The sequence below is a fragment of the Muscardinus avellanarius genome, assembly GCF_963383645.1.
Source record: "Muscardinus avellanarius genome assembly, chromosome: 19".
Lineage (NCBI taxonomy): Eukaryota > Metazoa > Chordata > Mammalia > Rodentia > Gliridae > Muscardinus > Muscardinus avellanarius.
This window is the reverse complement of record NC_137805.1, coordinates 24372952-24392747: the sequence shown is the minus strand read 5'-3', so window position 1 is coordinate 24392747 and position 19796 is coordinate 24372952. Positions and strand designations below refer to the sequence as shown.

Genomic DNA, 19796 nt, shown 5'->3' with positions numbered 1-19796 from the left:
GCAGCACTGTCAAGCCCGCCAACACTCAAGGAGAGCCGGGGTCACACAGTTCAGCTGAGCCCCCAGCCCTCTGAGCCTCCCCAGGCCTCGCAGGGACTTGGAGCCACAGGGCGGGCCTCAAGTCCCAACCAGCCCCGGCTCGTGAGCGACACAGCAGCATCCCCCATCCGCCATCACCTGTCCTCTGCCTTAACACGCTCCTGACCAACAGCCGACAACCCCCCGCCAGCCCACTCCGCTTCAGAGCCCTGGCTGTTCCAATGCTCTTCCTTGGTCTAAGCTGAAACCTATTTGTGAACGCTATCTCCATAGCTTCTAATTTTGCCCTCTGGAGCCACATAAAAGTCACTCCTAAAGCCTCTCCCTCACGACAGCCCTTTAAGGGGCTGAAGACAATATTCTTCACAGTTCATCCAAATAAAACCTTATTGTTTAATCCTGTAAGGAGCTGGAAACCATGCTTTCCTGTCCGACTGGTTTAGGAGTCTCCCTCCGGCAGAGCCCAGAGGGTAACAGATGCCCGCACTTTATTTACCGCAGACAGAGAGAGAGAGCCCCTTGTGCCTCGGCCCGGTAACGGCCGAGGTCGTCCATCACCCACTCGCTCCTTTTTGAAATTCACTCTGCAGCAAGCACTTTTTAAAGTCATGCACGTAATGCATTTTAAAGAGCATTTTCTGCACAGACCCATTTGCTCGACCTCCGCGCTAAGTGCGAGATGGAAGAGCATTTCAGCGAGTCCCTGCTCCTCCCGGAGTCTGTCAAACGCACGCCGAGATGTATTTGTAACCACACATGACTGGGGCTCAAAAACGCGGTTCTGTTAACTGTTCCTTCGCTGATTAAAATGCATCTTGCAAAGAAAGTGCATTGCTAATGCAGAATCTCGTCCAAAATATGTATTATGTAATTCATATTTTTTAATAATGCAGGCAATCTCGGTGTATCTGTATTAGTGAATTGGCTCTGGGCTGCCATCTCCAGTGTAGGCATACAGCCTCTGAGAAATGGAGTACTTCCCTGTGTCCACTAAAGAATCACAGCCCGCCGCACCGCTGACAGCTCGCGCTCCCGTTCGGAGGGCATTTACCAGCACCCGCACATTCCTGACGGTCTTCCTCTTCTTCACCGTGCCCTGAAATCAGCTTGGCCAACATCTTTATGTTCCGCACACAGTCCGTGGAGCTGTGCTAACTGAGAGAAATAAAGCAGGTGGGTCCATGTGCGCAGGCCCTTTAGAAGCGTCCCTGGTCAGAGGCAAAGATCAGGATTTGAAATCCACCGCGCCAAACGCCAGGGGTCTGGTATCCCATAATGAGACCTACATGCTGACTACGGCCATGCGGGCGCTAGGATGGTAAAATCCTTGCGTTTCCCTGGAGCGTGCTAGAAGGGGGCACGACTGGAAGGCAGAAGTCTGTCCTTCCACGGGGGCTGCCCACTCGATCCCTCCTATCAGACCCGTCAGTATTTTAATGCTAGGACTCACAGCTTGACCCGGCCAGAACCTGGCCATCCTGAGCTGTGGCCGGAAGCTCACTAAGGTCTCGGGTCTGCATCGGGCCGCTTCAAGGCAGCCTGGTGTGGCCGTGGCGCGCCCCCTCCGAGCACTGGCGCTGGGGCCGAGCGCCGGGGGCCAGCAGAGATGCACGAGAGGCTGCGCCTCTTCGTTGAGTTTCCCCACACGGATCCCAGGAGGAAAGGAGCGGCTGTGTAGACGCGCCGCGGGTTCCAGCGGGGCTCGGCTCCGCCGCTGGACCCGTCCCGATGGCCGCGGAGGCGCGGCGGGCCGGGGCCGGGGGCGCCCGGGCGGGGGGCTCGGCGCCGCACCGCGTCTGCGCTTGATTTTCCCAGGCGAGCGCGTCCGCTCGGAGTTCAACACCGCGACCTAGTGGCGCCTCGCTGCCCCCTCGCCCCAACACTGATGGAGCCACCTGTGTTTCTTGTAGGATTCTAGCTGGATTAAACAACACGGGGGGGGGGGGGTGATCCTGATTTCATGTTCCCACTAGCTACAGACGAGCCCCCCTGGCCCCTCCATGGTAAGCAAGACCTTCCCTTGGCGTGGCCACGGCCTTCCGCGCCCAGGGCAGAGGCCCCCTTGGGCGGGCACTGCTGGGCACGGTCGGGGACAGCCCGCGGTCTCAGGGCCACGGGGAGGAAGAGCCCCCGGAGCGAAGCAGCCCCTTCCCAGCCCCTCAACCCCAGCAGGGCCACCCATGGGTCTGCAGGCGGCCAAACTACCACCTCTAGGGCTGCGGGGTCCCTCTCAGGGAAGGGACTCGTGCGTCCACGAGGTAACCCACTAGTCTATTCTTCTGGAAGCTTCCCCAATTAGAGTCACTCTCACTGCCCTGCCAAAGGTGGTCCCGTGATTAATGACTGTCTGAGGTTACCATCCTCAAACTATTAAGCCCGTGGAAAATGCCCGGGGCTGGGTCATTAATACTCATGTACTAACCCTCATTCCCCGGAATATCTGCGGCTCTGCGGCCTGGCTTTTGGCCGCTCGGGGGCTGCGTCCATTTCTGCCACCAGGTGGGCGAGGGCAGCCCGCGGGAGGGACCCTCACCCGGCTACCCGAGCCCTTAACCTGTGGCTGGCCCGCCGCTTTGCCCCAATCCTCCCAAACAAGGTTCCCGCCTGCCACCTGCCGGCCCGCCGGCGTGCGTGCCACCAGCCCGCGCCAGCGCGCACTCGCGGGGAGGCGCCCCCCCTCTCTACTGCACATGCCCGGCAGAAGTCCGGGCGCGCAACTTGGCCGAACCTCACCGCCCCATCCCTCCGCGCCTCAGTCTCCTCTGTCCTCTCCCAGGCGAGAGGAGCGGCGGAGGCGCCTCTCCCGAGTCTTGGGCTGCGGTCTGAGGCTCAGCGAGAGGAGCCCCGAGGAGACCGGCCCTCTTCCCCCTTTTCGCTTGGAGGCGAGCGGAGGCGCGGAGCTTAGAAAGTTCTTGAGTGGGCAGGAAGGTAGGTGCTGCCTCTCCTCCTCTCACGCCGAGGTGGGGCTGGGACCTCCGGACCCAGCTTCCAGCCTCGCAGGGGCACCTTCTCGGCTCCAGCGGCCGAGGCGCTTCGGAGCCGCTCTCTGCAGAGCCAGAGGGTGGGTCGGCTCCTCGGTGCGCGCCTAAGAGGATGGATCGGAGGGCCCGGGCTCAGCAGTGGCGCCGAGCTCGCCAGAATTACCACGACCTGTGCCCGCCCGTCGGCCGCCGAGCAGCCACCGCGCTCCTCTGGCTCTCCTGCTCCATCGCGCTCCTCCGCGCCCTGGCCACCTCCAACACCCGCGCCCAGCAGCGCGCGGCGGGCCAGCGCCGGAGCTTCCTTAACGCCCACCACCGCTCCAGCGCCCAGGTGTTCCCCGAGTCCTCCGAGTCCTCCGAGTCCGAGCACGAGGAGGCCGAGCTCGAGCTGCCCGCCCCCGAGTGCCTAGATTACGAGGAAGAGCTCGGCTACGACACCGACACCGAGTCCGAAATCGAGTCGCAGACCGAGTCGGAGACCGCCCCGACCTCGGAGCCCGAGACCGAGCCGGAAGACGAGCGCGGCCCCGCGGGGCCCGGCGGCTCGCCCTTCGGCCAGTCGCTCACCCAGCGTCTGCACGCTCTGAAGTTACAGTCCGACGCCTCCTCCCGCCGCCAGCAGCCCACCACTCAGGAGCCCCAGAGCGCCGGCCAGGGGGAGGAGCCCAAGGAGCGGGATCCCCAGGACCCCGAAGAGCCCAAGCAGAAGAAGGGGACGCAGCCGCGCCGCTGCCAGCCCAAGAAGCCCCCCAGCCGCGACAGGTCCCCCGAGTCTCCTTCCAAGCGGGGACCCATCCCCATCCGGCGTTTCTAATGGAGGACGTCGTGCAGATTCTCCTCGTTTTCATGGATCCCGGTAAGCTGCCAAGGACTGAGCTGGGGGTCCCGAGGGCCGGGGGCGCTGCGGGAAGAAGGGAGACAGGTGAGGGGCAGGGTGGGAAGGAGTGGGCTCAGGCTGGATCAGAGGGTGAGGGGACGGGGCAAGGGCTCCCGTTCCTCCTAGGGTCCCGGGGGCGCCCCGGGGGCCAAAGGCTTGTTGGACGGCGGGCGCCCCCGGGCCTCGCTGGAGACAGCCTGCGGTCTCCGCGCGGGCGCCCCGACAGCGGGCGAGCGCCGGCGCGCACAAGACGGCACAGGTAGGCAACTTGTTTTAAGCTTTCTTTCCTCCTACAAAGACTAGCCTCCAACGGGTCGGCTTTGGCAGGCGCCCGGAGTGTGGTTCCGAGGCGCGCGCGCCAGCTGTGCCGATTCCAGAGCGCGGCGCCGCGGCGACACTGTTGCGAGGCGCGAAGTCACCGGACTAGGGCCGAGTGAGAACTCGGGAGCCTGCCGGTCGGAAAGGGTCGCGCGGAACCTGGAGCTTAGGTCCCGGTCCGGCCGGCTTGGAGCCGCCGGACCTCGGCGCCGGTGTCCCCCGCAGCCGCGCACCAGTTTTGGCCACCACCGTGCGCCTCCGGGCCACGGAAGAGAGTGCGCACTTGTCCGTGCGCGCAAGAGACTACCTCTCCGGCTGACCGGCACGTCCCCGCGAGTCACTGGTTCTTGGGCGGTTGGCAGCGGAGGTACAGAGGGCTTTGGGGGCGCCCCTGTGGGCTCCCGGGGTTGGCAGAGAGGTCCTGCTCACGTCGGGGCATCTCCGACCTTTTGGCGCAGCTGATCCGGCGGCGGGGCTTGCGCGCATCGTGGCTGGAGAGGTCCTGGGCCGTTTGCGCAATGTCCTAGAGGTGGGAGATAAGGGGTAAGAGCACCCCGAGGTAGTCTCGGGCGGAAAAGTAAAGCGGCTCAAGGAACGGTATGGATTAGGGGTCGCGTCCACCATCGGGACGCCGCGCTCGGCTTGCCCAGAGCTCGGCGCTAGCCACGCCCGGCAAAGGTGTTCGGGCACCGGTCCTTAGGCGAGGGGAAGGAACCGGGCTGCAGGCTTCGGCTGGGGGCAATGGGGGGCGAAAGGCGAGGTGGCGCCTCTCGGCCATTTTCAGCTCCGGCGGAGCGCAGTCTGGAACGGCGGGTGATTCCGCACAATTCCCGCCGCAGTCCGGCAGCACCTTGGCGAGCTTTCCTCTCCACTCCCGGGGGGGGGGGGGGGGAGGCTAAATATGTGAAATGTACTGACAGAATTTCACCCGATTTGGAAACTGGTTTTTGTTGTTGTGCCTATTTTTATTTATTTGCTGTGGTGCGCGCGTCTGGTTTCGCGCGGGCTAGACTTATCTGATGGGAGTGATGACCTGGGGTGGCGAAGGGTTTTGACGGCTTGAAATGCAGCCAGTCCGGCTCTTAAATTCCTAAAAAAAGGAAGGTGCTAGAAGGAAAATACTCGAAGTGGTCTTCCTTCCAGGACCTCTCTGGGAAAGCGTCGCGGCGCCCGGGAGCTTGGTGATGCGGGGCTGCGGCGGCGGTGGCTGCGTTCGTGCGCGCGCGGATGCCCGCGGGTCTCGGTAAATGCCCGGACGGCGGACTTTGGCGAGGGGTCTACCTCGCAACTTGTCGCGGAAGCCTGGGAGGTGGGGGGGCTGCAGGAGGGCTGGGGGCGCTACTTTTGTCTTGAAAATATAGAATTGCTTAAGTTCAATGGAGCCCGCCCCCGCTGAAATTTCAACTTAATATAAACAATGATGACATTTTTTGACATTAGGTGGTCTGTTTTTCTTCTGTTTTGCTTGCTCACCAAGCAAAAGCGCCCTGGTGAACGGGCAAGAGAAGCCAGGGGTTGGGGATTTTTTTTTTTTTTTTTCGGTCCTGTGCTCCAGTGGGGGAGTTGTCTTCAGAGTTTGGGTAGTCTAGGGGAACAAGGTTTTCCACACTTAGGTTTTTTCATTAGCTAAATTAGCATGTTGCCTGGTTTGGGGATGAATAAGTTGTTGTTGTTGTTTTTTAAGTTCGTGGGTGCCCAGCTCACACTTCCTATTAGGTCTCGTTTGATTTAAAAGGAGGCAGGCTCCCCTGACTGTAAGCCAAGCCCCAAGTCCATGCCTGGGGGTGGGGGCTGGGAACACACAGTCGCTGTCTTTAAAACAAAGGCTTCCATCAACTACCTGGGAGTCAGATAAGATACACTAATTACAGCCCCATTGTGGAAACCTGTTACCCACCTCCCCTCCCCCAGCCTCCCAGCTTCCACCCTGATTCTGGAGTGAGGAAGCCCTTAGGGGCCAGAGCCCGAAGACCAGACGCACACCAAGCTCCTGGGGAAAGCGCCCCCAACCCACCACAGCTCGGGGGGGGGGGGGGGGGGCGGCTTCTGCTAAATACACACTTCAAGTCCACTTCCTGCCTGCAGGGCTGGGCTCAACTATCTTCCTTTTCCAGAGACATTTCTAGCAAGTTCCCCAATAGTCTCAGCTCAACAGACCTCCAAGCTGGCCCTTTGTCTCACCCTGCTAAGCTGGGGTTAGCATCTGAATGGGCTGACTGCACACAGGTAGGCTCTCAGAAGGCAGACCTTCCAGTCTGCCCCTAAGCTAGTTACCAGTCCTGTGAAGATATTTCAGATGGGGAAGGGGAAATAGAGCTGGTTAGGTATGATGGTGTACCCCCAACACTCGGGACTTTTCCTTTATTGCATCAGCCATTTGCTGAATGGAAACCTGCTGGAGGGGGCTTCCTGCAATTGAATATTCTTTTGAGATGGAAATTTATGCAGCGATGTTCAAATGCTGTGTGGCTTCAACAATCTGGCTAAGTTTACTTCTAAAAGTTTGTAAAACAGAACTATTAGTCTGTGCTTATCAACATTGAAGAGCTGGGAATCTTAAAGTTTGGAATTAAGTTTTATGCCATGTTTCTTTACTGTATTAGAAGTGTACCCCTCCCCCAAATTGCTTTCAGCCCTGCCCTCTAAGCCTTCATTTTTAGCAGCTGTGACGGAAGGTCTGCAAGATGGAGAGCTGACGCGGCGAGTGCTGGTAAGAATAAGGTTCGCTTAAAAAAACTGCATGGACTTTGCTTACTGTATTTTTATATACATTTAAGAAGACATATCTATATCGACTTAAATTGGACTTATCAGTATTATCACTGCTTTTAAAGGGAGAAGCTCTTGAGAGGAAACTGAGCAGAAACTGTGGTGCTGGCTGAACATTTGAACAGAAAGGTGACCTATCACAAAAAGCAAATCACTAAAATCAAATCAAGCTCCCCCAGGCCAGTGATGCCATGGGCCAGCTCAAGTCCGGCCTTCCCTAAAACGCTGCCCGGCAACAGGGACATGATTCTCAAATTACATCTTTAATCCCCGTGTTCCCAAATGAGGGATGGAATTTCTTGCCCTGCTGTAGAAGTCTCAGTGCCCAGACTTGGGCAGTGGGGTCAAGAGGGTCCTGGGCTAGCACAGGCGCTCTCCTGCTAGTGCAGGTCCTGAGCACAGGCTCTGGGCTTACTCAGTAACCTCTGGCCCAGTTTCTTTCTTTCTTTCTTCTTTTTTTTTTTGTATTGGGATTGAGCCCAGGGGCCTGCTACCTCTGAGCGACACCCCCAGCCCTATTTTGTATTTTGAAACAGGGTCCTGCTAGGTTGATGAGAGTCTCACTACTTGCTGAGGCTGTCCTCGACCCTACAATCCCGTCTCAACCTCCTAAGTAGTGGGATTACAAGTGTGCACCACCACGCCCAGCTGCTCAGTTTCTTCTAGAGTGAACTGTCTGAATGGTATATTCCTAGTATCCCTTTCGGCTCCCAAGGTGTGCGTGGGCTGGAGGAGCCTGGCAGGCCCTAGTGGACATAATATTGGTCATTTGAGGGACCAGAATTTCAAAAGGTGACTGTGTCTAAACAGCAGCATCCAGGAAGAAGCACGTCTTGTGTTGGTCTAACACCAGTTCTGTCCAATCTGCTTTTCAACTGGTGGCAAAAAACGGGTTAAAGAGGAGGGTGGGAGAGCGCAGCCCTGGCGATGGCTGTGCACGTCCTATGCTTCCAGCACCTTCTCCCCCTGACCCTGGTGTGGGCAGGCAGAGCAAGCCTTCCTGGTGCAGGTGCTGGGGAGGGGGCAGGGTGCTGCAAACCCCTGAGCTGACCAAGGGGCGCAGGCCTTGGAAATATCACTTCTAGCAGTCCTGAGTGTCCTGGTTTGGCTGGACCTGGGAAAGTGGCTCAGGGGCTGTAGCTGGTCGGGATAAACCAGTTCTTTCAACCTTTGGGGGGGGGGTTGTTTTTCATTGTCACTCCCTCCCAGAAGCTTTTCAGCCATTTTATCCAGCTGCTGCCCCCCCATAACATTTTAATATCACAAATATATTATGTTTTTGTACTGTGGGATCCAATGAGGAAAGTGTGTGTGTGTGTGTGTGTGTGTGTGTGCTCGCGCGCGCGCACGTGTGTCTGTCCCTATGCACAGACATGCTGGTGGACAGACACCTGCACGCACGTGTGTGCACAAACACACACACATATTTAGATCCACTGCAACTACATGAAATAAATAAAGCAACCCCCCCCCCACTGGTTGTGCCAAATTAAGTGACTTAGCATCCATTTTGTCTTGTAATTTAAACTTTTTTTGGCCATCATCAGATTTGGTGGTGTTTTTTGTTTTTATTTTTGGTGCTGAGGATTGAACCCAGGGACCTTTGCTTCTGAGCTACAGCCCCAGCACTGTTTTTTGTTTTGTTTTGTTTTTGAAACAGGAGGCTGGTCTCACACCTGCGACCTTTCTGTCTCAGCTTCCCAAAGAAGTGGGATCACAGGCATGTGCCACCATACCTGGCTGGTGAATTTTTACTGGTGTTTGTTTTTTCTTTCGAGAACTTCTCACAGGTGGGTGTCTGCAGTCCCCTGGTGGGCTCTGCTGGGCCCGGGGGTGCCTACCTGGTTCACAGGGCAGAGGCCACAGTAAACAGCCTAGTGACTCGGTTCTCCTGCAGCCAACTCTGCACTTCAGGGCCACTGTCACCTGTTGCCAGTGCTCAGCCAGCAGAGGCCGGATGCCCACGAGGAGCTGGCGCCACGGGCCCTCCGCCTGTGACTCTGGGCAGAACTGGAGAGGCCGCCCTCCCAGCTGCAAGTGTGGGCAAGGCTGTGTGTTTATTCTATGGGTCTATTTTTTTTTCTTTTTTTTCTTGTGGGTCTGGGGATGGAAACCAGGGGCATTTGACCTCTGAGCTACACCCCCTGCCCTATTTTTTTATTCTTTATTTTGAAACAGGGTCTCACTAAGTTGCAGAGGGCCTCCCTACTCCCTAAGTAGCTGAGGCTGTCCTTGAACCGAGATCCTCCGGATGCTTTGATTACAAGCGTGTGCCACCCCCCACCCCCGCTTCTATGGGTCTATTTTAGAACAAGCATGCTACACGTTTGCAAGGGAATGTGGCTAGCAGATAGGGGAAGGCCAGGCAGGCCATGAGGGCAGAGGACAGATCTGAGGAGGACCCAGAGGGTTCAAGGATCACAGAATGGAAGGAGGAAGAACACCCTGGCAGGGAGTAACAGGAAAGTTAGAAATGGGTGAGGGGGGCAGGCCCGGTGAATTTGAGGACTATAAAGTGTAGCTTGAAGGAACAAGAGAGAAATGGGGAACTAAGAGTAATATTAAGGCACAGCCAACATGGCAGGCTTCAGATATCTGATGGCCAAAGGGTTCAAGAACAAGGACACACTGTCACCCCATAGCAGAGTTCTGGCTTGAGCTGTGGGGACCAATGAGGGGAAAAGGAGAGGGAGAGGGAGAGAGAGAGAGAGAGAGAGAGAGAGAGAGAGAGGGAGAGGTGTGTGTGTGTGTGTGTGTGTGTGTGTGTGTGTGGTGTGCATCTGTCCCTATGCGCAGACATGCTGGTGGACAGGCACCTGCCAACACACACACACACACACACACACACACACACACACACACACACACACATTTAGATCCACTGCAAATACATAGAATAAATAAAGCAAATCCCCCACAAATTGGTTCTGCCAAATTAAGTGACTTAGCATTCCCTTTTGTCTTATCATTTAACCTTTTTTGGGGGGCCATTGTCAGATTTGGTGGGGTTTTTTTGGGGGGTACTAGGGATTGAACCCAGGGACCTATTACCTCCAAGCTACAGCCCCAGCACTTTTTATTTTGAAACAGGATCTCTTTTTTTTTCTTTTTTTTCTTTTCTTTCTTTTTTTTTTTTTTTTTTCCCGGTGCTGGGGATTGAACCTGGGCCTTGGTGTGCTGTGCACACAGAAGAGCACAGCACTAGGGCCACTGGTGGATTGGGGCTCATGCACCTGTGCGCCCTTCAGGCTGCCCGCCCCTTAGTGTCCTCTAGACCAGCTCAGGATTTTCAGCTTCATAGGTGCGGGAGACATAAGCACCTCAGATGCTCTAGGCAAACACAAACACTTAAGACCTAGGAATTTGGTCTCGCAGTTCTCATCCTAAGCCTTGGGTTTTTGCTCAAGAGAGGCTGATTCTGAGGCCCCGCTCTCCAGTTTGAAGGGTGCTGGCCCAAAGACTGCCAGCTGGCCAAAGCCAGCAAGCCCCTTCGCCCCCACTCCTTGGGGGAGAGCGGGTTTCCAAGAGCCCTGGCTTGTTGCTGTCCCAATTAGACTTCATTAGAAAAATTTGCTCTGGATAATTGAGGTTGCATCAGAAGGTGAAATATACCATGCCCCTTACATCCAGATAGCATTCGGCGCTCACAAGCCCCCAGGGGGCCTGGAATTTCCACCAAGAATTACAGAAATTTTTAATAGCGCTTCCACTAAGACCAAATTTATCTTCCGGGATCCCTTCTCGCCCGGCGGCCCCATCCCCCACCCCTCTGCGTCGCCTCCCGAGTGACGCTGTCCATCTTCTCTGCAATGAGCATTTTTCCCTTCAAAACTCTGCTGCGTCATCAACCGGCCTGGGCAGGTAGGGGGGAGCAGCCCCCATCCGCTCCAGGGAGTGTGTGTGGACCCACTGTGCGGGCACTGGGGCCCGGCAACGCCACCTGCCTGGCCGAGGCAGAATTAGGGTGGCCTTTCTGCAAAGGGGGCTGCTGAGCCACAGCTGGTGGGTGAGCAGGGGGTCTGCACTCTCCGTGAGGCGTTTTATTTAGTCTGAGCAGACACAGGGCTTTCATAAATACCCCTTCGGCCTCTATGACCCGTCGCCCTGCACCTGGCCCTCACCCCCACCTCGCCTCGTGGGTCGCAAGCGCCCTGCTTTTACTTGGCATTTGCCTGGAGCGGCCTGGTCATAGCGCCCCTGCCGCAGACAGCAATATGCTGCTGCTGCCTCCACCGGCCAAGGCTGGCAGGGAGGCTGTGAGGGACAGGCTGGCGGCCGCAGTCTTAATTGAACAGTAATTAATTGAACAGCTTCAAAGTCTTACTGCTAGTCAGTCAGCACTCAGAAAACCTTTGCCATCAGGAGGCTCAGGGACTCAGGCCTGGATTGGCATTCCTATTTTCTCTTTTCTTTCTCTCTTTCTTTCTTTCTCTTTTTTTTCCCTTTGGCCACCCACCTCTTCCTCATTTGCAAGAAGCCTACTGACAACTCACATTGGCTGCAGAGATGGCCCCTTCCCCAAAGCCATTTCAAAACAAAAAGAAGCCAACTCCCAGGCCATTGTTCTCCCTGGCTCTGCTCTCTCCCCTCCCCCTCCACTGCCCCCCCACAAAGGGACCCTCTGCTACTTCAGTTCCCTCTTTCTTGGCTATAGAGATGAGCCAGGAAAGTTGACAGGCAGCTCCTTTAAATTAGAATGTGCCCTGTGCTTCTGACAATAAGTAAATACAGCCAGGGGTTGCTTGTAAGCTAGACAGTGGGGGGGGGGGGGGACGGGACCAAGGGGGCCAGAAGACTTAAGTTTAGGAAGTCCAGGGCACAACCTGGGGCTGCCAAGGAGGGGCCGTGCCCCGCAGGTGGGCAGCACCAGGAGGATGCCCGCAGAGGGCGCAGAAAAGAAACCACCTTTCCATTGGGCACCAAGTCCAAAAAGCCACTCATCTGCCACCTGGAGTGGCAGGCTGCCACTCCCCAGACACGCAGCTTAAGGGACACCCGAGTGTCATTTCCCATCCCCCCCTAACTTAGCAGCTATAGGAAACCCACTATCGTCAAGTAGCCAAGTACATCCAGTTCTCAAGAGACCACCACGAGGCCCTGCTAACAAATCCTGCCCCGTGTCCACATCACCACACGCAGCCTTCCTCCCACACCTTCCAGGACCCTGGCACACAGCTTCTGTCCCGCCCCACTGGGCCTTCTTCACGTCCTCTTTCAGCGGCACAAACACATTAACTAATGTCACTCCCTCAGTTCCTATTTGTACCTCACAAATATTCACCTATTCTCCTGGTGCAAATTCAGCTGGAAGTGGACATTTATGTTTAAGGCGTTTTGCTATTTTAGAGTTCCAATGGCAGACCCTAAAAACCATGTCCCCGATAGGGCCAGGCCCCAGGCTCGGCTGCCCACCAATATCATGCACCGGTGTCTCCACCCAGCTCAGAGCTGGGCATCCGACCAGCCAACAAGACCACCAGCCCTCAACGGGCTCACCAGGAGCCCAGCCGATCAAGATGACCCTGGTCAGCCCACCAGCCAGTCACCCCTATTTCTTACCATATAAGTTCCTCGGGTCCCTCTGGCCAGGCTGCCCAGCTATCTTTTCTGTTTGTCAGCTCCTCAAACATCTGGCCACACTTGTAGGGTCTCGGGATTCAGTGGTGACAGGCAGGAGTTTCAGGGCTCAACCCCCCACCCCCATCCAGGGGGTTTTAGATTCTGATTTCCAGTCACTATAGAAAAATTCACAAGAATGGGGGGAAAAAGAGAATGTCAGGGTTGGGTTAGATCCTGAGATTCAGTCTTCCTGGTACCAATCTACCTCTGAATTAAAGTGATTTCTATTTAGGTCTGAGGGTCTTTTTGCAGCTTATAACGGTGATTTTTCAACAGGGGGTGATTTTGCACCCCGGAGTATATTTGGCAACGTTTAGAGGAATTTTGGGTTGAAAGAACGAAGGGGATGCTACTGGCATCTAGTGGGTAGAGACCAGGGATGCTGCTTAGCAACCTGTAACGTATAGGACAGTCACAGCCGCGAGGGTCACTCGGAGCCCAGGGCCACCAGCACAGAGGCTGAGGAAGCTGGCTGCAGGGGGGGGGGGGCACAGGCTAGGAATCCCCTTCTCCTGGGCAGGGTCCCACCCCTTCTGCCCTGCTTCCTCCCGGGCCCTCTCCCTTTTTTCCATCCAGTCCTCCAAATGGTTCTTCTATCACCAAATATACATCTCCCCAAAAGTTTTATCTGATCCAGCGTCTCAAGTCCTAGTGAGGATGGATGCCAGTTTGAATTTATGCTATCTTCCTCCTGAACTTCAGACCTTTCTCCCCAAATAATGGGCTGTTAAAAAAAAAAAAATCACCATCGGAGGCCCACCCCATCCTTCCTTCAGCTCTGCCACTCTGAGGTCAAGTAGAATCCCTATCTCCCCACCCCCTCCCGGCCCCTCCCCCGCCACCCCTCCCCCTCCCGGCCTTCCATCTCCCAGAGGATACCAGTCTTTTGTGTCCTCCAGCATAAGAATTACCAGCACTGTGAGGTCCCTTCTTTGAGCCTTGGGTCCTTTACTGTCTCTGGGCCTCTCTGGGGGCCTCACCCTCCCTTGCGTAGAACCCCCTTCCTTTGTTCTGTTGGGACTCTTCCTCCATGTTGCTGCTTCTACCTTTCTAAAATTTAGCTCACTTTCTCACTTGCAGGACAAAAACAAAAACAAAACAAAACAAAAAGCAAGCAAAAAAAAAAGCTATCTTTTCCATCTCCCACCAAAACAGCCTCAAAAGTGATTTTTGGGGTGATGCATGAAAATCTTCAGGGAGGGCCTATTCGGAACGCCCTGCTTTTTTTTTTTTCTTGTGCGAGTACTCCTCCAAAAGCCGGCGGCGTGGCCTGCTCTGTTTCCCCGGGGCAGACCCCGCGTTTCCTGCCATCGGATCCTTTGTTCCCGATAGGCAAATGCGTCCCTGCCCCCCCACCTTCTATTCATAGTCAAGGTGTCTGTCCTTCCATGGAGACCCTTTTCTCCATCAAAACCCTCCAGCTCCCTATAATCGGAGCCCCCTCTTCTCTCCGTTTTGCTGCTGTTCTTACGATGGGGGGTTGGTGTGCACCCAGTTTGTTCCTCTAGAAACATGTGCTTCCCTGGCAAAGAACTGTGATGGCCAGAAGGTAGAACAAAGGGGTCCCCAAGGTCTGGGGCAAGGTAGCATAGGGACCCTGAGCCATTTTTCGATGGATGATGCTTTGGGATGGGCGCACAGGCTGGCGGGCGCAAAGGGTCCTTTTATGGGCAGTGTTCGCCGTCTCCCTGGGACTCGACCCCAGGGTCTACTGACCTTCCACCTGCACGAGGCTGAGCATCTAGGGCCTCAACTCCTCATCCATCCCGGGCTGTCCTCGCTCTGCATTGGAGCAGTAGGCCCTGTCCCCACGCTGCAGGGCTACTCCCTCCAGGCCTGGAGATCGTCTGCTTCCTCGCGTCCGCGGCCGCCCTCTCTGTGGGGGAAGAGTAGCCCACCGCCATCAAGACCCCAAGGCTTTGGCCCCTGGGAGCCCTCGACCTCCTGGCCTCGCCCTGGTGACCTGTGGCGTCGGGAAGGCTGACCCCACGGCGCTGGCCGACCTCGCGGCCTCCTAGGCCCGGCGGCGGCGCGCCCGCCCACCGCCCAATCCCACCACCCCAGCAACACAACCTCTTCGGCCGTTCCAACGCGGCGCCCCCTGTTGGACCTCCCACCCATATCCGGTTTCCGGTCCGAAGACCCCCGTTCATTCGCCAAGCAGCCTTGATTGGCGTGACCCCAGCCCAATGGCTGACCTGGCGCTGGGGTCGAGGGGAGTGGGCTGGTGGTAGGGACCCCGTTGGCCCACTCCCTGGACGAGCCAATGGTTGAGCCGGGGGGTGCGAGGGTAGTTGGCTAAACTTTGAACCAAAGTTAGGTTCAGCTTTGACTTAAGTAAGCGTGCAGACCCTCGAACCGGGGCCCCAAGCACCACGTAGGGGCCAACTTGGTTTGCCTTAACTAACTAGCACCCCCGGGGGGAGGGGGGGCGGGGGCAATAGTGTACCGGAGCCTGCTGACCTCTGCACCGCGCGGCCGCGGAGCTGTGCGCGCACGGGCATCGGTGCGTGGTCAGCGGAGCTCTGCACCGCGCGGCCGCGGCGATGTGGGTGCAGGGGCAGCCGTGTGCCACGGTTAGCTCACCCCCGCACCGCGGGGCCACGGGGATGTGGGCGCGCAGCACTGGTGTGTCGTGGTCAGCTCGCCGCCGCCGCGCCGCGCGGCCACCGTGGTGCAGGGGCATTCGTGTGCCGTGGTGTGCCTACCTCCGCACCGCGGGGCCACGCGGGGGTGGGTGCAGGGGCATTCGTGTGCCGTGGTCGGCTTACCTCCGCTTGGCGCGGGTGCAGGGGACAATAGTGTGCCGTGACTGTGGTACCCTGGGTCGGGAGCGATGCGCTGGACTTTGCCAGATGGTACCACGCAGTGGTCCGCCCGCCTGCGGTCCGTGTACAGCGATCCGCACGGTGCGCCTTTCTTACCGAAGCCCACCCAGTGTGAGACTCGGGCGGCCGTCCCTCTCCGGGTTCTGCAGGCCAGGTGACCACCTGCCCTCTCCTCGGCTGCCGTGCATTTAAAGGTGGCTCGTGGGTCCCCGTCACCTGCTGGCGAGACCGTTAGTGATATGCGCGTACTGGGTTTTACACGATCCGGGAGCTGCGGTTTTCCCTCCCACACTCCATCCCTCTGCAGACCCCAGACCCAGAGCAGTGCGCGTTCACGCGCCGCGCCCGATAGGCATTGCGGCTCTTCGCCCTCTGCAGGTTTTGAGCCCACCGCGGCTCCCGCAAGGGGCGCGCAAGCGGGTGGGCGAGCTCTGGGTTTGTGGCCGCGCTCAGTACCGCCTCGGCGATGCGGACCGTGAAAAAGTGAAGCGGGTGCCCTGGGTGCTTGTACGGAGAGGAGAGGGGCTGGCGGGGGGCTAGGGAGGGGCGAGAGGTGCGGACTGGCTGGCCCTGCAGCGGGCTGCAGCTGGCGCGGCAGGAAATAAGCCGCGCATCTCCGCTGCCGGTGCCGGCGCGGCACGGCTTACAAACAGTGGGCTAAGTGCAGGTGGGGCTGTCCAGTCTTTTGAGACCACCCTGTATTCGCCATAAACCTCGACAGAAAGCACTTTTAGCCCTTCCCCGTAATGCGGAAGTTTGAGGCCTGCGCTCAAGAGGGTCGCCCACCGTGCTCCGCGCCCCCTCCCTCCTCCCTCGGTACCGCCGCGGCTATCAACTAGGGGGCTTCGCTAGGCTCTCGGCGCGTGCCCGAGACCCTCTTATTTCCCCTGCGTCATCATCCACATAAACGCAAGAAGCCTGTCTGCGCCACTTCCAGCCGCCGCCGAGACCCTCCCCCCAAGCGAGATGGGGATGGGGGATACTGGAGTGCTTTATCGGAGCCAACCCCGGCAAACGGCAAACGGCAAAAAATAAAAATAAATTAAAAAAACACAAAAGCGGCAGAAAGTACCCCAGATCATTTTAAAAATAAATAATGTGTTCGCATTTGGTAGCCCCCTCGCCCCTCACCCCCTCTCCGTCCCTCCGGTGGGCTCACGACCACCTGTCGCATTCCCACGAGCGCGCCTCTGCCCCTTTCCGTGGTATCTAAAGCCTTATTCTGAATTCTTAGGACTCAAAATTCAGAGCTGCCGGTGGCTAGGGGCTTACGCCAAGGGGTTCAAAGGTATTCTGGGGTGATTAAAAAAAAAAAAAACCTTCATGCAGTCCCTCCACCCCCCCCCACCAGGAGAGGCAGTTGGGGAGGGAGGGTTTTAGCTCCCGCATCCCGAGGACCACGTCTGCGTCACGTGTCCCGCAACGCAGGAACGCTTTCTCTGGCCAGGGGAGAAGCGGGGAGAAAGCCACCAAATCAGTCGGGGAGAGCAGAGGAGAGGAGAGGAAGGAGCCGAACGTCCCTGCGAGGCCTGCGCTCATCAGCCCCCATACTCAAAGTCCGGGGCTGCCGGCGCCAGGAGCCATCTCCTGGAGCCGGCTCGGCACCGGGATCGGCGTCCTCTAGCGGCAGAGACACAGCGCTACCAGCGATTTTCGGACCGAATCGGCACGCTCCTCAGCGCTAACTAAGTAGAGTAGAAAGAAAGAGAGAGGCAACCGAGGAAGGACAGGCCAGCGGGTGGCCGGCCAGGGGCAGCCCCAGCAGGCAAAGAAGTGACCAGGACCGAGCCAAGCCTCCAGCAGCAAGAACTGAATTGCTTCTACCATGGTCTGGGAATCCAGGAGCTGAACTCCCCAACCTCCCAAGGGTTGGAAAGTAGAGTCGGAGAACTTTGCGGCTGGCATTTTGATTTTGTTTTAGAATAGTTTTTTCACCCTAGTTTGGTTGGGTGCTCCGTCTTACGGGGCCCCCAAATATTTTAAGAGGCCGCCACCGTGTTATGGGCATGCGCAACTGCCTCGACGGCAATAATATGTCAGGACAACACGATCTCCCCCCTGAAGACATCGGGGAGCAGCCCCAGCAACCACCCATGGAGGCCGCAGGGGCAGCTGCCCCCGGTGCTGGGCCTGGCCCAGCCGAAGAGATGGAGACCGAACCGCCTCTCGATGAGCCCATCCCCGTCGAGGCTGCAGGCGAGGCCTATGGACCCCCAGAGGTCCCCGGGCCTAACTTCCTGGGCATCGGCCCGACCTTTGAGGAAGATGGGGGTGGAGGAGACTACAGCCCACCTCCTGAGGAAGCCATACCATTCGAGACCCAGCAGCCCGGCCTGGGAGGCTTCTGGCCCACGGAGGAGCAGCCTGGATTCCCCCTTGGGTCTCAGGCAGGCCTGGAGGCCTTCGGCCCATCGCTCATGGAGCCCAGAGCCTTACCTGATGCGAAACCAGGCCTGGGAGGCTACAGCCCTCCGCCAGAAGAAGCTATGCCCTTCGAGTTTGACCAGCCTGCCCAGGGAGGCTGTAGCCCACCTCTCTTGCAGGTCCCAGACCTTGGTCCAGGAGTTCCAGGTGCAAGGCCCCCCGGGGCGCCTCCCGAGGAGCCCCGAAATCTTGGGCCTGCAAATGCTGGCTTCGGAGGAAACTGCACCCCTCCCCCTGAGGAAGCTATGCCCTTTGAGCCAGAGGGAGAAGCCTATGGGGTCGACAGCCCACCTCCGGGGCTCCCCCGAGTTATCCCACCACTCAACTTTGGCGGCCAGCTCGCGGCGTCGGAGGTCCCGAACACGGTCTGCCTCGGTCCCACCGCAAGCCCACCACCCCTCGGGGTCCCCGGAGCCAGCGGCAGCCCGTGGCGAGAAGCTGTCAGACCTCCTCTTAACATCGCGGGCATCAGCCCCCCGATGGAGATCTCCGGACCCCAGCTCGAGATCGGCAGCGCCCCCATTGGGGTCGACGACGCTGCCGTCAACGTGGACAGCCCCCCAATCGCGAGTGACGGCCCGCCCATCGAGGTCCCCGGAGCCCCAGATAAGAGCGAGCGAGCTGGGAGACCCCCAGTTGAGGGAGAAGCCTCAGAGATGGAGTGCGGCTCCGTCACCTCCATCGCTGCGGAGGAAGCAAGAGCCCTCTCTCCGGGGGAAGGATCCCCAGCCGCCGGGGCAGCTGCAGCCGCTCCAGCCGAGCCTGACACCGGGATGGATCAGAACATCCCAGCCGATCCGCACGTCCCGACCCAACCCGATGCCGGAGGAGACCCTGCCGTCCCAGCCGAGCCTGAAGCCGGAGGAGACCCTGCCGTCCCAGCCGAGCCTGACGCCGCTGGCCAAGACCCTGCGGACCCCGCCGAGCCTGACGCCGCTGGCCAAGACCCTGCGGACCCGGCCGAGCCTGGAGCCGGGACAGACCCTGCCGTCCCGGCCGAGCCTGACGCCGGAGCAGCCGCTGCCGCCCCCGCCGAACCTGACACCGCGGGAGGAGCCCCTGCCGATCCAGACGCCCCGGCGGATCCGAAAGCCCCGGCCGACCCAAAAGCCATGGCCGATCCAAGAGCCCGAGCCGATCCAAAAGCCTCCGGCGGCGAAGCCAAAACCCCAGCGGTTCCTGGTGCCCGCGCACCTCCTACCGCCCGAGCCGATCCAGCCATCCGGCGGATCCCCGCAGCCCCGGTCTATCCGGTCACCAGGGCGGTCTCCGTCGCGCCGGCCGTTCCCGCAGCCCGGGCCGCCCCGATCCCCCGGGCCGCCCCGATCCCGCGGGCCACCTCGTTCGACCCAGGGGCCAGACGCAAGCCCCAGCTGCTCCGGCCCCCCAGCCCCGAGATCCAGGTCGCTGATCCGCCTACTCCGCGGCCTGCTCGGGCGACAGCCTGGCGGGCCCGGGACGAGCGAGGCCGCAGCCGAGTCAGGTACGAGGACGAGGGCACTGTCTGCTGCGACTCCTCCAGCGACGAGTCCGAGGAGAGGAGCCGCGGCTGCTTCCAGTGGCTGCAGCGGCGACTCCGCCGCCGCCAGCCCCGGCCCAACTTCTTCCGCAACTTCGTGCAAGCTTTCCGGGGCTGCTTCGGAGGATCCGAGAGCCCCCAGCCCCGAGCTAGAAGCCCCTCCAAGGGCAAGAAGGGGCCCGTGGTGGAGAAGCGCAGACAGGCGCGCAAAGACGAAATGGAGATGCGCGCCCAGAAGCGCGCAGCGAAGAAACGCAGCCAGCTCATCGACAAGCAACTTCAGGACGAGAAGATGGACTATATGTGCACACATCGCCTGCTGCTTCTAGGTAATGCGGCGGACTGTGCCCCCTGGGCAGCAGGGCCGCCGGGGGTCTTCGGGGAGGGGGCGGCAGGGCTGCCCGCTGGGGTTCGGGGCGCCA

The 19796-nt window shown here is 58.8% G+C and overlaps 2 protein-coding genes across 2 annotated transcripts in view; both read left to right on the top strand.

Moving 5' to 3' along the window:
* Window positions 1–3132: 3132 nt before the first annotated feature.
* On the top strand, window positions 3133–3834 carry LOC308277317 (neuroendocrine secretory protein 55-like; the record flags this gene model as incomplete). Its single annotated transcript, XM_080716480.1, has 1 exon — window positions 3133–3834. The coding sequence occupies one exon, from the start codon at window positions 3133–3135 to the stop codon at window positions 3832–3834; it is 702 nt and encodes a 233-aa protein (XP_080572606.1).
* Window positions 3835–17431: 13597 nt separating this feature from the next.
* Window positions 17432–19796, top strand: part of GNAS (GNAS complex locus) — a gene marked incomplete at its 5' end in the record, with an annotated part of 49652 nt that continues 47287 nt past the window's right edge. The window contains one exon of the mRNA XM_080716479.1: window positions 17432–19703. Coding sequence (XP_080572605.1) covers window positions 17432–19703 — 2272 coding nt within the window. The remainder of the gene's footprint in view (window positions 19704–19796) is intronic.